The following is a 12,971-nucleotide window of genomic DNA, read 5'->3' on the forward strand; positions in this document are numbered from 1 at the left end:
CAAGGTATCAATTCTTCATTTATTGTAGTTTGCTGTGGGGATTATTATCTCTTCATCATATCATATTCAACCAATCCCAATCATGAAAACAAATTTTCAACTACATAGTTTTTACTCTTCAACTTGCCCCATTTTTTTTCTTCAGTTGGAATCATAACTCAAGAAACAAAAAAGAACTGAGAAAAAAGAAAAGAAATCAAGAATCACAATATTTAGTTGCTCTAGGTGATCCATTATCACATCTATGAAGATTGAATGCTAATATAAGAAAAAAGATGAAGCTAGTCTAAAATGTCATACTGGCTAGCTGTCTCCTTTGAAGGAGGGGCCCTGCCATTAATACGGCGCTTATGGAGTGCGACTGCACCCCACCATCTTGTCTCACGCTCTCCTGTCTCGTGGCCTCCGTTAGAGCAACGCGTCGCACCAAAAGGCAAAAACACAATCCACTCTTGGCATGACTTACCACAAAATTTTGCAGAAAATTTAGCTTGTGATGTCTTAGTTGTACATTGTATGTTACAATAATGATAATATTTATTTACTAATGAGCTACTTATACATATGTGATATGGTCTTGCTAAAAATAACTAACTTGGTAAAAATATTAACAGGAAAAAAACTTGACTAAGTACACAAGAGATGTGCAGAAGTTGCAGATCTTGATTGAGACATGACACGGTGATCAAGTGAGTTCTGCCTGCTCTTTCCATCAAAGCTGAGCTTGCTCTCGTCGTGGAACCGTGTCATCGGTGTGAGGGGCCGCCTCTTCGTCTGTGCATCTCCGGCAACATTAACAGCTTTCTGGCTCTTGCAGCCTGAGAGTATACTAGGTCGAATCTTTGGCATTTCTTTGGATGGAGCAGTTTTCTTGGCATGCGGCTTTTGGATGGTGGAGGATATGTCGTCTGAATCCGAAAGGAGGGAGAAATCTGCAGCGCTGGCAGTGACAACACTCCACTCTATGCTGGCCTCACTTGGAGCATAGCATGTTGTGGGATCAAAAGGGTTGTCTATGCACAAGCTCTCGATTTCAAACAGATCGGAGCTTGCATCGCTGTCACAGTCGTTGTGCATTTCACTTGATATTGAAGGGATTTTGAGCTCTTCAGCTGCTGAGAATGGAGTGATTGCATCCCATGTAACCACGGTGTCCAAGTTGAAGCAGTTGTTCCCTTTTATGTGGATTGGGGAGCCAAACACTTGTTTCTGAGATCTCCTCTCGATCTCCTGTTTCTCTCTCTTGGTGAAGAGATCATTATTGGTTTTGTTTCCTGATTTTGATCTGCCACTGATGATGCTGGTGGTCAAGCAGGAGCAGTTGCAGCCAATGCTGGAAAGGAAGCTCTTCTTGCTTGCCTTGCTCAGCTGCTGCTGGCTTCCTGGGGCAGTGCGGAGCAGGGAGCTCCGGCTGTTCCAGCTCGACTGGGAGCGTATGCTGAGCGCTGCAGTCGGGGGCGGATGCTCCTTCACTGCAGTTTGGACAACATCTTTGTTGAGCTGCTGCTGATGGAGGTGATCTTGATGGTTCTTGGCGCAGATCTTGGGAGTGTCGTGCAGACCCTCGTCAAAGTATTTCCGAGCATCGAAGACGTCGATTTCTTTGTCTGGCGACGTTTTCTTGCCAAGGAAGATCCGATCATGTGTGGCGGTGAGGTCTTGAGTGAATGAGGCTGCACTGCTAGTTTTGTTTTTGGTGATTTCGGAAGCGTGTTTGGGAGGCAGAGTCAGGATGGTTACGGGCATCGACATTTTTGTTACCCGGTCGGGTTCGAGCTTAGTGTTCATACAAGAAAGATGGGGGAGAAGGGATTTCAAAGATTTTTTTTTTTTCAAGTGAAAAAAGGCTAATAGAAAGGGTGAGTTTGTGGAAAGTTGGCAAACCATGATAAGTGTATATATAAGGGAGGCTGACTAGATTGACTGTGTTGCTGTTATTTAACTGGAAATACTCTTTTGGATTTGAATTAAGTAGCAAGGGGTGTGAGCACCACAGAATCCCATTATGATAGCCATTTTTGGAAAAGAAAATAAAGCAGCTACAGCATCTCACTTTCTTCTACAGTAGCATTATGATCACATTCACATCTTTTCCCTTCACATATCTTTGGTCAATTCATCTCAGCCTAGTATTATATCCATCATCATTCATCACTATTCTCCAGCTACTATCTATGCATTTCCAAACATCATTGGCTGCCTTACTTTTCACACACACACACCATCATTCATCTTTTCAAGAACTGCTAGATATAATTAGGTTAACTTACTTAGCACTAGCATGTTACTATGATGCATGCATGAGCCCACAAAAGAAAATGGCTTGTTTCAAGAAAACAAATTGTGTTTTTATTCTTGGCAGTCCAAAACATCCACTAAAGCAAGTTTTAACCTATGTGGTGTAATAATTGAAAAGCTTATACAAAATGACTGGAAATTTATCAGCAGAATTTACAATAATATTCTCCTGTCTCCACATTTTCTTTCAATCTAATCAGAGAAAAAATAATTCCAGAATTAAGTTTCTTGAGAACATTACTGCATACGCCCCACTTGTTTTATCTGTGTTATAAACTCTTTCACTAAAAACAATGGTGCTGTCTAAATGAATTTGTCATGCTGTCGGAATTGATTCCAAAATCTACTTACTGTCGACATAGACCTATATATGAAATCAATCTTAAATGTTTTTTGTAACCAGACAAACTTGTCCTTTTACTACACATCACATGAAAATCATAGCAAAACAACAGTATGTGTTCGTGTACCTTTTAAATCTGTAAATCAGCATAGATAGCAACGTTTTGGTTTCCACTTAACTGGCAAATTCTCCTATATAGCAACATAGGGAAAAAGGAAAGACTGAAACTTTAAGCATCCGGGACTTCTAATTAAACACGAATATATAGTAGTTGGCATAAATAGTTCTGTCATTAGCAACTTGCTTGAAAAAAGGTAGAGCTAGAAGCAAAACAAAAGCCCATATACGGTTAAGTTCGGGCGATTTTCCGAAGGGATCAAAAAATGCACTAGAGTTACATAGTAGAAGTACAATCTATAACTTACTGACCTATCCCTGGTTAGTACTTGTGCGATCAAGCCCAATGTCGCCTCTTTTTCCTGGCAGAATCATTGCTCTGCAGAACTCTCATGGTGAAAGGGATAGTGATCCAGGGAGATGGAATTAAAGATCAAAAAGTTGCAGCGAGCTCATGCAGTTTTGCAGCCTTGTTTTCACTGGGAAGAAGTCGAGTTGCCAACCCAATATTGCTTGACAGCAACCAGTACTTTCTCCGGAACAAGTGGACCGTCCTCATGATCGATCATCTTGGAGTCCCATCTCATACCTCCGATCATTCTCTTCACCTTCACAAGTACATCGACTTCATCTCTGAATATAACCGCACCTTCTGGACGTAAAATCCGGTCCATTTCTAATATTATGTCTTCAAAGTCACACCTGTGTTGGAAGGGGAAAACCATAAACTCAAAGAATCATTTTCCAAACTAGACATGCATTTTAGGAGTGGAAGACAACTGAAAAATGATGACATTCTTCTATAATTGAATAGAGGAGAACCACACAGGACAGGATAATCAGAAGAATTCTCACATAAGTAGAAATGTAATTGTCCAGACTTAACTGCCTATTGATCCTCAAATTCATTCGAGATAAGATCAAGTATGTCAGGATTTGGTTTTAAATTAGTGAATCAGGCATCAGTCAGAAGCATCATTAAATCAGTAATCTCCTATATTTCTGCAATTCCTTGATTGCGAGAAAAGTTTCTAAATTTATTTATGTCAGGTAGTTAATTTCATGTGGAGATGTTCAGAGGCCATACTGATTATTATGGAAATAGAATAATGTTTCGCAGCAAAATATCAGAGTAAAGGGATTATGAGTGAACTTACTTGTCCTTGTACAAGCTAAAAACACCATTAGCATGAATGAGATCATATGTTCTAGGATAAGTAGAGAAGGCTTCACACCTGGAAAGGAAATTTCAATAGGCTGTCATTATCAGAGTAGATAATTGGTGCACCAAAGATATTTGTGTAGTTTAAGGTAGATGATAGGGTGGACAGAAAACAGTGGACAAAGAATGCATACCAGTCATGATAGATACCAATCAATCCTCGTTCATAAACAACACCGAGGGTATTTTTCTTGGCAATAGTGGGTACAACATTCATGACCCACAATTTGGGGGATTGAAGTGCAGCAGCAAAACCACCGAATCCAGCATTCATATCCATGATGTTGCGGTACCTTCCAGAGTCGAGAATTGGGATAGTCTTTCTATAGGCATTGACATGTTTTTTCCATTGTTTATCATCCTCGAGGAATGCCTCTGCAGAAACTCCAGAAACTGAGCCACTAACAATTTGTGGAGGAACTGAATGAAGCCTCTCGGGGAATGGTTTAATTTCTTCACTGTTAGGATTTTTATTTGGAGTAATGCATTGCTCCATTTTCTTGTACCTGATAAAAGAAAGAAGCATTAGTTATTACTCATGGTGAGCAAACTCAACCACTTTGGTAACAAGGAAAAATAATCAAACAATAAGATCTGCAACAAGAAATCTATCAATGAATTGTCGGACACATACCAGACATTATCAGAATCTTCAGATTGACAGAATGTTGCTCCGGCACTTTCCTGTTTAGCACGACAAGCATCAGAATCCATTGTCTTCTGCCACACAGCAATTTCACCTTTCTCCGACTTCTTCTCCCAACAGAGAAGTTTAGCAGCATCTTCTATCTTTCTCTGCTCTTCCTTAAGGTCTTCCAGTGGTCGTTGCCATGCCTTGTAGTTAGTCTTCCAGTTGATAGGAGGGCCTGAAAGCACCCAATAGCCACCAGGTCTAAGCACACGATCAACTTCCTTCATATATAGTCCATCTGCAAAATGGAAGTAAAAAGGTTGAAATGTAACTTCAACAAAGATGACAATGAAACTTCCAAGAAGGTGCTGGTAAAATTGTATCACATTCTAATGACTTCCTCTAATAAGATAAAGGTTTGGATTTCCATGATGATTGTGCAAACAAGAACAACAAAAGTTTAATTTTCACCATTTATCCCCCAAGGTATAAGACAGCGAGAACAATGAGCCATGTCAAAAGCTCTAGATGGATATGGCATTTTTATCGACCCAAGAACACCAATGACAGCAGGTACACCCCTTTCCAGAGCAAACTGAACTTGGGCTTCATGTGAATCTCTAGGTGCAAAAGACATTGCTATGACATTTTTTTTCCATAGATACGCACCCCAACTGGCTACCTGAAAAGCAGGATCAGATGGAAAGTCAATTCAGTGCAGTCCATCTCATAATCTTAATTTTTGGAAGAGAAATACATTGCATATTTTTGAAGAAAGAATTCCATTAATTTGACATACCCCGCAACCAGTGTCCAATGCGGTTCTAACAGTTCCATTGTCAATTGGTATAACTGAAGCAAGCTGGTCAATGTACTTATCTGCTCCTTGAGGAAATTGGGTTCCTCCACCAGGGAACCTGAACACATTACCTTCATATTGGATCCAGTTTTGTATAGCCTTCTCTACTGTCAAGCTCTTATATGGAGCATTAGCATAGGGCACATAATCACGACTTTTTGGCCACGGAAATGGGGTCACATATCCTTCTGGAGCCGGAATGAGGCAACGCAACTTCTCTGCTTGAGGAGGGCAGTGCCTCTCACGGTAGATCATATTATCCCTCGGGAAGGTCATTGCACGCCCTTGGTCCTGACAAGGGGTGTAATCAGTGTACCGTTGATGGCATGGTTTGTACACTGTTGCTTTTGAATCAGAATCATCAATAATCCCAGCTTCACCGCCATGATGGGTTTCGAAATTGAGATTGGGAAGAACGTTACAATTTTCTCCACTCTTAGTCATCTCCAATGCTATACTGTCCCCCTTTCCGAACCCGCTTCTCTGCCATGCTCCTAATAGGTAGAAGAAACAGCAAAGACCTGCTACTATAAAAATTGACACATGACTCCTGGTCCTACCATCTCCCGCATTAAACTTGTTCGCCATTACAGGCCTGAAACATCAATAGGGCATAACTCAAGTTAAGTAGAGGCAGTGGAATGCCTTAACCTTACTTCTCCCTTTTTGACAAAATACTCACGTATTATAAACTACGAGAGTCCAAACAGCATATACACACGATAAGATTTGAATATAAATATAGCCCCAAACTACAAAACTGCGAAGGCAATGACAACCATCAGGGGATGAGTACATCCAAATCTTAAGCACCGCTCAAAGAATATAAAAATATGAAAAATAAAATCTTCTTCTGGAACAAGTAATTACTTGTGACAAATATAGGCTAGCGAAGTAAGATCCACCAACATTATCAAGATCTGTTTCGAGTTTTTAATGAAATGTGAGCTCAGATCTAAAAAAAATTGCCTTTTTGCTTCAAGTTCAACCAATAATTAACTTTAATAACCATTTCTCAGCAAACCAATACACCAACCTAAAAGATTAGATTAGATCATCATCCAGATTCGGAAAATACATGGAAAATGATCAAACGTCAATCACACTCCACCTACACGAGGCAGCAAATTGATAATCCTTCAAATCAAGAGACATTTGCTTCAATATACAGCAAAAATTAAATAATTCATTAATGACACCAACAAACACAAAGATAAACCGGCATCCTAGTACAAACAGTAGCTAGATTTGAAAGCCCCCCCCCCCCCCCCCTCTCATAAGTATACCATTCCTAATTAATGATTCAACTCAAATCTCAAAAGTCAAAACAATATTACCAAAGCCTGAAAACAGATATCATTCATTCATTCATTGATTCACTCACAAAAAAAAAGTGAAAACAAATCATTAAGTTTCTAACGTTTCACGTATGGATATGATGCATGAACGATGAAATCACATACCAATTGCATCAGTTGAGCGAGTCCTGAATCGAGATCTATAAATCTCGCAGCTTTGGTTGTTTTTTTTTTTCTCAATTTGAAAAGGGCTGGAGCGGATCCAATAAGTAGAGAAAAAAAAGCCCCAACTTTGACATTCAGGAAACAGTGGGTATATATATAAACATTTATATATGAGTAAATGCCAAAATTGGTCCTGAACGCTTATTTTATCATTTTGATCATAAATATTATCTTTTGAACTTTTTGGTCCTGGACATTTCAAATCGGATCACAATTGGTCCTCCGTCAACAATTCCGTTAATATTTAACTGTCAACGATTTTAATCACAATTTTGACCAACTTAAACAATTTTTAATTATTTAATCATCAAAATTATTTTTTTAAATAAAATCATAAATTATTTATTAGAAATAATTTTTAAATTATTTATTCCAACTTAAACAATTTTTAAATAACAAAATTATTTATGATTTTATTTAAAAAAATAATTTTGATGATTAAATAATTAAAAATTATTTAAGTTGGTCAAAATTGTGTTTATCATAAAAAAATCATAAATTATTTATTACAACTTAAACAATTTTTAAATAATTAAATTATTTATGATTTTATTTAAAAATAATAATTTTGATGATTAAATAATTAAAAATTGTTTAAGTTGGTCAAAATTGTGTTTATCATCAAAAAATCATAAATTCTTTATTACAACTTAAACAATTTTTAAATAATCAAATTATTTATGATTTTATTTAAAAAAATATTTTTGATGATTAAATAATAAAAAATTGTTTAAGTTGGTCAAAATTGTGATTAAAACCGTTGACAATTAAATATTAACGGAATTGTTAACGGAGGACCAGTTGTGATCCGATTTGAAATGTCCAAGACCAAAAAATTCAAAAGATAATGTTTATGACCAAAATGATAAAATGAGCATATGATCAGGACCAATTTTGGCCTTTACTCTTTATATATTCGTCAAAGTATACAGATCATCATATTACGTCGTGCGCTCAATCTTTTTTTAAAATTTATCTTACACATTGCATTGTTGCTTAAAAATCAAATATATAGTATATAAATAAATTTACATGAATAACAATAGTGCGATATTATTGAATTCTAGTGTAACCAACTTACTATACGAGGGCGAAAATAATTAAACATAAATAAAGATAAATCATAGATATGCACTTTATGGGTGATTGTGGGATCCACTGCTATTGCGCTCCCATGCCTCTTTCTTCAGATATAAAATTAACAATTTTATGGTGGAATTCCACTAATATTCTAAACATAAATTGCAAAATATCCATATGTACTTCACTATATATTTATTTATTTATACTGATGTTTATACATTTACTTAGTTGAGTTATTATTAGCAACGCAGCACTAATGTCATGCAATCAGGCTTTAGTACTAGAATGATTTTGCCTTCAAAACCTCATACCAATAAATTATTGCAATTGACACATTGATGGAGAGAGACACAAAGTAAATCCATGCCATTAATGTTCTTGTATTTATGTGCATTACAACAGCGATATATAATTGATATATGACCAGATTTAATAATGTGGAGTACTCCTTTAAGTTCCATATTACTTGCACATTTCTATTTCTTTTTAGATAGTAAATTTGAAATTGATTTTTAATATAATTAAATTACTAGTATTTTAAGTGTAATGAAAAATTATGGCAACACTTAATTTATTACTATATGGAGTGTTAATTAAATACCTAATTTTTATTTTAAAAAAATAATGCAAGTAGTTTCGGACAAGGCGAAATAGAAAAGTGCGAGAAACATAAAGCGGAGGGAGTATTAAAAATCATATTAAGTCGACATCATTAACAGTCATTGGCTTATTTGTTTTATCTCATCTTGATTCAGGGAAGATTTATTTTAAAGTTTGGATGCTCAGAAACCAAATATCATGAGCATTTTGTACATTTTTTTAAAACCAAACTTGGTAATTTAGGCATATGATGTACTAGTGATTATCCAGCCCATTGAGCTGTCTCACACCATCTGATAAAGATGTTGAGGCCCACCAGTATGAATTAAATGTATTCATCATTTTGTACTACATAGGGACAAAAAGGTGATTCGCTCACCCCAGGCGCTCCCATAACCCGGCCCGACATCGCTATGGAGGGGTTCAAACACGGTACCTCAGCGGCCCATTAGGTGGGAGGAACTTACACTGGTAACCAGCACACAAGGAGCCACCACAGTGGTGAAACTCCCACACTGCGGCTGCCAGCATTCGATCCTGTCTGCTTAGGGACAATCTACCACCCAGGAACCAACTGAGTTAAGCCCGTGCGGGCGTCATTTTGTACTACTATTACTATGAATTATAGGGGTGGGATTCATCATTTGGTGTCCACCAATACCAAATCGTGGTATTTTAATTTAATACTAGTAGTAGTAGTAGTATTTAATAATTTTGAAATTACTAATGCATGTACTATATATTTATACATATATTACTTAATGATAATCAAATCCAGAAAGTTATTTTATAAAATAAATGGAGTACACTATATTAGTCACAACATACACACGCCTAGGATTAATTGCCTAATCACTATATTAGAAGGAATTTGGAGAGAATCACTATAAAGTGAAGTGGAACTGTGGAGGTGAAAGTACTTTATAGATGAATTTTAAAATTAGTTTTTAAAATACTAACTATTTTTACCGTTGGACATTTAAAATTTGTTTTTTTATATATATTCAGTTTTACTTATTTATTGAAAAAAATAAAAAAAATCCAGTTGGTTTTATATATATTCAGCGTAGGCGGTATATTCCAGGGGTGATGATAAGCATATACTACATCCATATGCAATATAATGCTTTATTTTGTTATATCGATCCTTCCGTAATTAAAACTTTTATTTATATTTTAATTTTGATTAATTAGATTTCACACTTCATAAAATTATCATACTCACTTTCTATTATAAATTTAATATATATATTAAAATGAAATCTAAGTATGTTCAAATAAACTTTTTAATTAACTTTTCTTTACCAAATCTATCAAGTCAAATGACATTATTTTGTGAAACTAATAATGACAAAGCAAAATTGGCAGGTAGGTGCACCAAAAATTTAACTTTTACTAATACTCCCTATACTACTCCATAGTACTTACTCCCTCCATTTCCAAAAAGTATGAATATTTAGTTTTTAATACGAAAATGAGATAAATTAAAAGGGAAAATATATCATTTGCAGAGGGACGGAGAGAATACTACTTGTAATAATAGAATATACATTTCACTAATTTTATCACACTCACACCTCATTATAAAACCAATATATAAAAGTTTTTCCACTATTATTTTTCTATTCACTTTCTACTAATTACTTAAAACTCATATGATAGTTTTACATATGGACTTGTAATCGTGAACTATGGGAGAATAATTTTATAAATGTAAGGGAATAAGTATTAGTAGAATATATAATTTATTACTAAATTTAATAAAATATAAATGATGCAATTATTCAAAGATAAATAGAAAAAGAAATACTCGTATGAAACAATTAATTTATATTGGGTTTTTATATACTACTCCTATATAATATAGAAACAGGACACATGAACTTAGTTAATTCTAAGGTGTACTAGTTTTAGATTATTGGGCTATCTTCAACTACTTCATATAATCGGGTGAAAATTAATCCGTCCATGAATTTTCAAGCTCCGGTGTCAAGTGATTAAAGGTTGACGGAGAGGATGGTTTGTTGGCTTGGTCAAATTCAACAATTCCTTTTAATCAAGATTTTGTATAGATGACATCAAAATAGAGTGAAGAAGACTCCTTTGTTTAAAGAGTGAACTACATAAATGGTCTCCGACGTTTCCATTTGTGACACTCCAGGCCTCTGACAAAAAAAATATCGCCACAAGACTCTGACCTTAAACATAATCACATATCATGTTTTTGTAGCCAATTTTCGGACTAAAATACCCAAATGCCTTGAAGGGCATTTCAGTTATATTACCCTTTCTTGCAGGCCTACTCTGCACCCAACTGCACTTTTGTAGACATTAGCTCTGCACTTTTGTCAAATCAAAATTGATGTTTCCCAAGGCTGTGTACTGTCCATCTATATTTTAAGTGTTTGAAATTAATTTCTCTTCTCTCACTGTAATTCATCATTCCATTGATTTTCGTCATGTGATCCCTACCGTCGTATACTCTGTTGTCAATTCATTCTCTATAGCCGAGCTTCAGATCACAATTTAGGTAACTTGCACTCTGACCGATTTGGGTCGATTTTTTGGGTGGAATTTGCAGCTGAATTTGGTTGTATTCAATTTAGGGTTTATGTGTGTTAGGCTGTGTCGTGCAATTTTTTTGGGATTTCATTTCAAATCAAAGTTGATCTTTCCCAGGCTGTGTACTTCCCTCTATATTTTAAGGGTATGAAATTAATTTCTCTTCTCTCACTTCAATTCATCCTCCCGTTTTCTTTCGTCTATGCGTGTGATCCCTACCGTCGTATACTCATTTTTCAATTCTTTCTCTATAGCTGAGCTTGGGATCGCTATCTAGGTAACTTGCACTCTGACCGATTTGGATCGATTTTGTAGCTGAATTTGAGTGGATTTTGCAGTTGAATTTGGTTGTATTCAATTTAGGGTTTATGTGTGTTAGGCTGTGCCGTGCAATTTTTTGGGGATTTTATTTCATAAATAATGTTGTATAAGTTTTAATATGTTTTGGGTTTTAATTTCCAATTCAGGTCCTTGTTGCAAAGTCTTCTTCAAGTTCTCAATCGTTCGGGTCAAGTTTCAATTGGGATTGGCCTCGTCCACAGATTGTGAACTGTAATCACGATCTTGAGGCTGAGCTTGTGATATCTAGGACGGCTGTTAATCCTGGTCGACGTTACTATCGTTGTCCAATATGGAAGGAAGATGATTGCAGATTCTTTCGTTGGTTTGATGCGGGTCTATCGTCAAGCCAAGACACTTACTTTCAAAGAATCAAGCTCGAACGAGACAAGTTTGAAGAACAACTCTGATGCAAGAATATTGTGGAAGGTGTTCTTGAAGATAAATTGTCCATTAAAAGTGACGAATGCGAAGATCTGAAGTTAAAATTGAGCATGAAGACTGAGGAGTGTGTACATCTTAATTTAGAAATTGTTAAAACCAAAAAATGTCCCGAAATATGAAGATTGTAATATTGTTGCTATGCGTTGTAATTATTTTCCTAATGTAATGGTAACACTTTTCTTCTTCAATCAATAAGAGGGGATTTTTTGGTACTAAACCTTTGAAGTTCCACTGTAAGTATAAGGGGTAAATAAGTGACACTTTAATTATTGTACACGAATGAAGTTTTACAATCACAAATAAAGTTCCCGAATAGTTACATTAAACTAACACTCTGAAGTTTTATAATCACGAATGAAGTACGCATCTTTTGGTGAAATACCACCCTACGTACAAAACTTTTTGTTGAATAACACCCGACGTACAAAACTTTTTGTGAAATAACACCCTACGTACAAAGTTAAAATATGCAGTACTCAATTAATATACGTATAGGTAGATATGAACAAATAAAGCATACACAAAAGTATAGTCATAAAATACAAACAAAACATGCAGTTAACTACAACTACATACAAGAGCCTTCCCATGATGATCCCTAACAAGCATAGTATTTAATATCTGAATAATGTTTGACAAAAAAAGCTTCAAGACACTAACAAAAACCAACACCATTGTTTAAACTTTTAAGGTTCCCAAATTTGATCACCGTGATTATTCAATCCTGATCCCCGCGACAGCCACATCGTTGCGGTTGAGTCCTGGTCCGACGTGTGCTAGCCCTTGGACCAGTGGGATTGGTCTACAACAAACAACAAACCGGTCAAATTGACTGGCAATGTTTAGGAAATGAAAAGTGAAGGAAATGAAAAGTGAAAAATTGATCTTGAACACTACCTCTTGGTTTGACCGCGTAGACCGATGTGTGCTAGGTCGTTCCCGACGAGGTA

General features: G+C 35.8%; 2 protein-coding genes across 5 annotated transcripts; both read right to left on the reverse strand.

Annotated features, from left to right (window-relative positions):
• Window positions 1-519: 519 nt before the first annotated feature.
• LOC121794824 (protein PHYTOCHROME KINASE SUBSTRATE 1-like) lies at window positions 520-2,073 on the reverse strand. Its single transcript, XM_042193177.1, has one exon. The coding sequence runs from the start codon at window positions 1,885-1,887 to the stop codon at window positions 628-630; it is 1,260 nt and encodes a 419-aa protein (XP_042049111.1). The 5' UTR covers window positions 1,888-2,073; the 3' UTR covers window positions 520-627.
• Window positions 2,074-2,869: 796 nt separating this feature from the next.
• On the reverse strand, window positions 2,870-7,056 carry LOC121794822 (probable methyltransferase PMT2). 4 transcript variants are annotated; one of them, XM_042193175.1, is made up of 7 exons: window positions 6,934-7,056; window positions 5,411-6,065; window positions 5,083-5,293; window positions 4,615-4,909; window positions 4,115-4,486; window positions 3,916-3,993; window positions 2,870-3,460 (listed from the first exon to the last, which is right to left on the reverse strand). In XM_042193175.1, the coding sequence occupies exons 2-7, from the start codon at window positions 6,056-6,058 to the stop codon at window positions 3,235-3,237; spliced, it is 1,830 nt and encodes a 609-aa protein (XP_042049109.1). In that variant the 5' UTR covers window positions 6,059-6,065; window positions 6,934-7,056; the 3' UTR covers window positions 2,870-3,234. The 4 variants fall into 4 exon arrangements, with proteins under 4 accessions (XP_042049109.1, XP_042049110.1, XP_042049108.1 ...); XM_042193176.1 differs by lacking the exon at window positions 6,934-7,056 and adding an exon at window positions 6,507-6,696; XM_042193174.1 differs by lacking the exon at window positions 6,934-7,056 and adding an exon at window positions 6,341-6,429.
• Between the last annotated feature and the right edge of the window lie 5,915 nt (window positions 7,057-12,971).

Source organism: Salvia splendens, chromosome 3, assembly GCF_004379255.2.
Source record: "Salvia splendens isolate huo1 chromosome 3, SspV2, whole genome shotgun sequence".
NCBI classification, from domain to species: Eukaryota; Viridiplantae; Streptophyta; class Magnoliopsida; order Lamiales; family Lamiaceae; genus Salvia; species Salvia splendens.

Bases quoted from the DNA above. Each gene is read 5' to 3' on its own strand.
- LOC121794822 (XM_042193173.1), bottom strand. From the start codon at position 6,268: ATGTACTCATCCCCTGATGGTTGTCATTGCCTTCGCAGTTTTGTAGTT. The intron at 3,994-4,114 runs GTATGCATTCTT...TTTCCTTTCCAG, and splicing joins ATTGGTATCTATCATGACTG to GTGTGAAGCCTTCTCTACTT. The intron at 3,461-3,915 runs GTAAGTTCACTC...CTTCCAACACAG, and splicing joins TTTAGCTTGTACAAGGACAA to GTGTGACTTTGAAGACATAA.
- LOC121794824 (XM_042193177.1), bottom strand. From the start codon at position 1,887: ATGGTTTGCCAACTTTCCACAAACTCACCCTTTCTATTAGCCTTTTTT.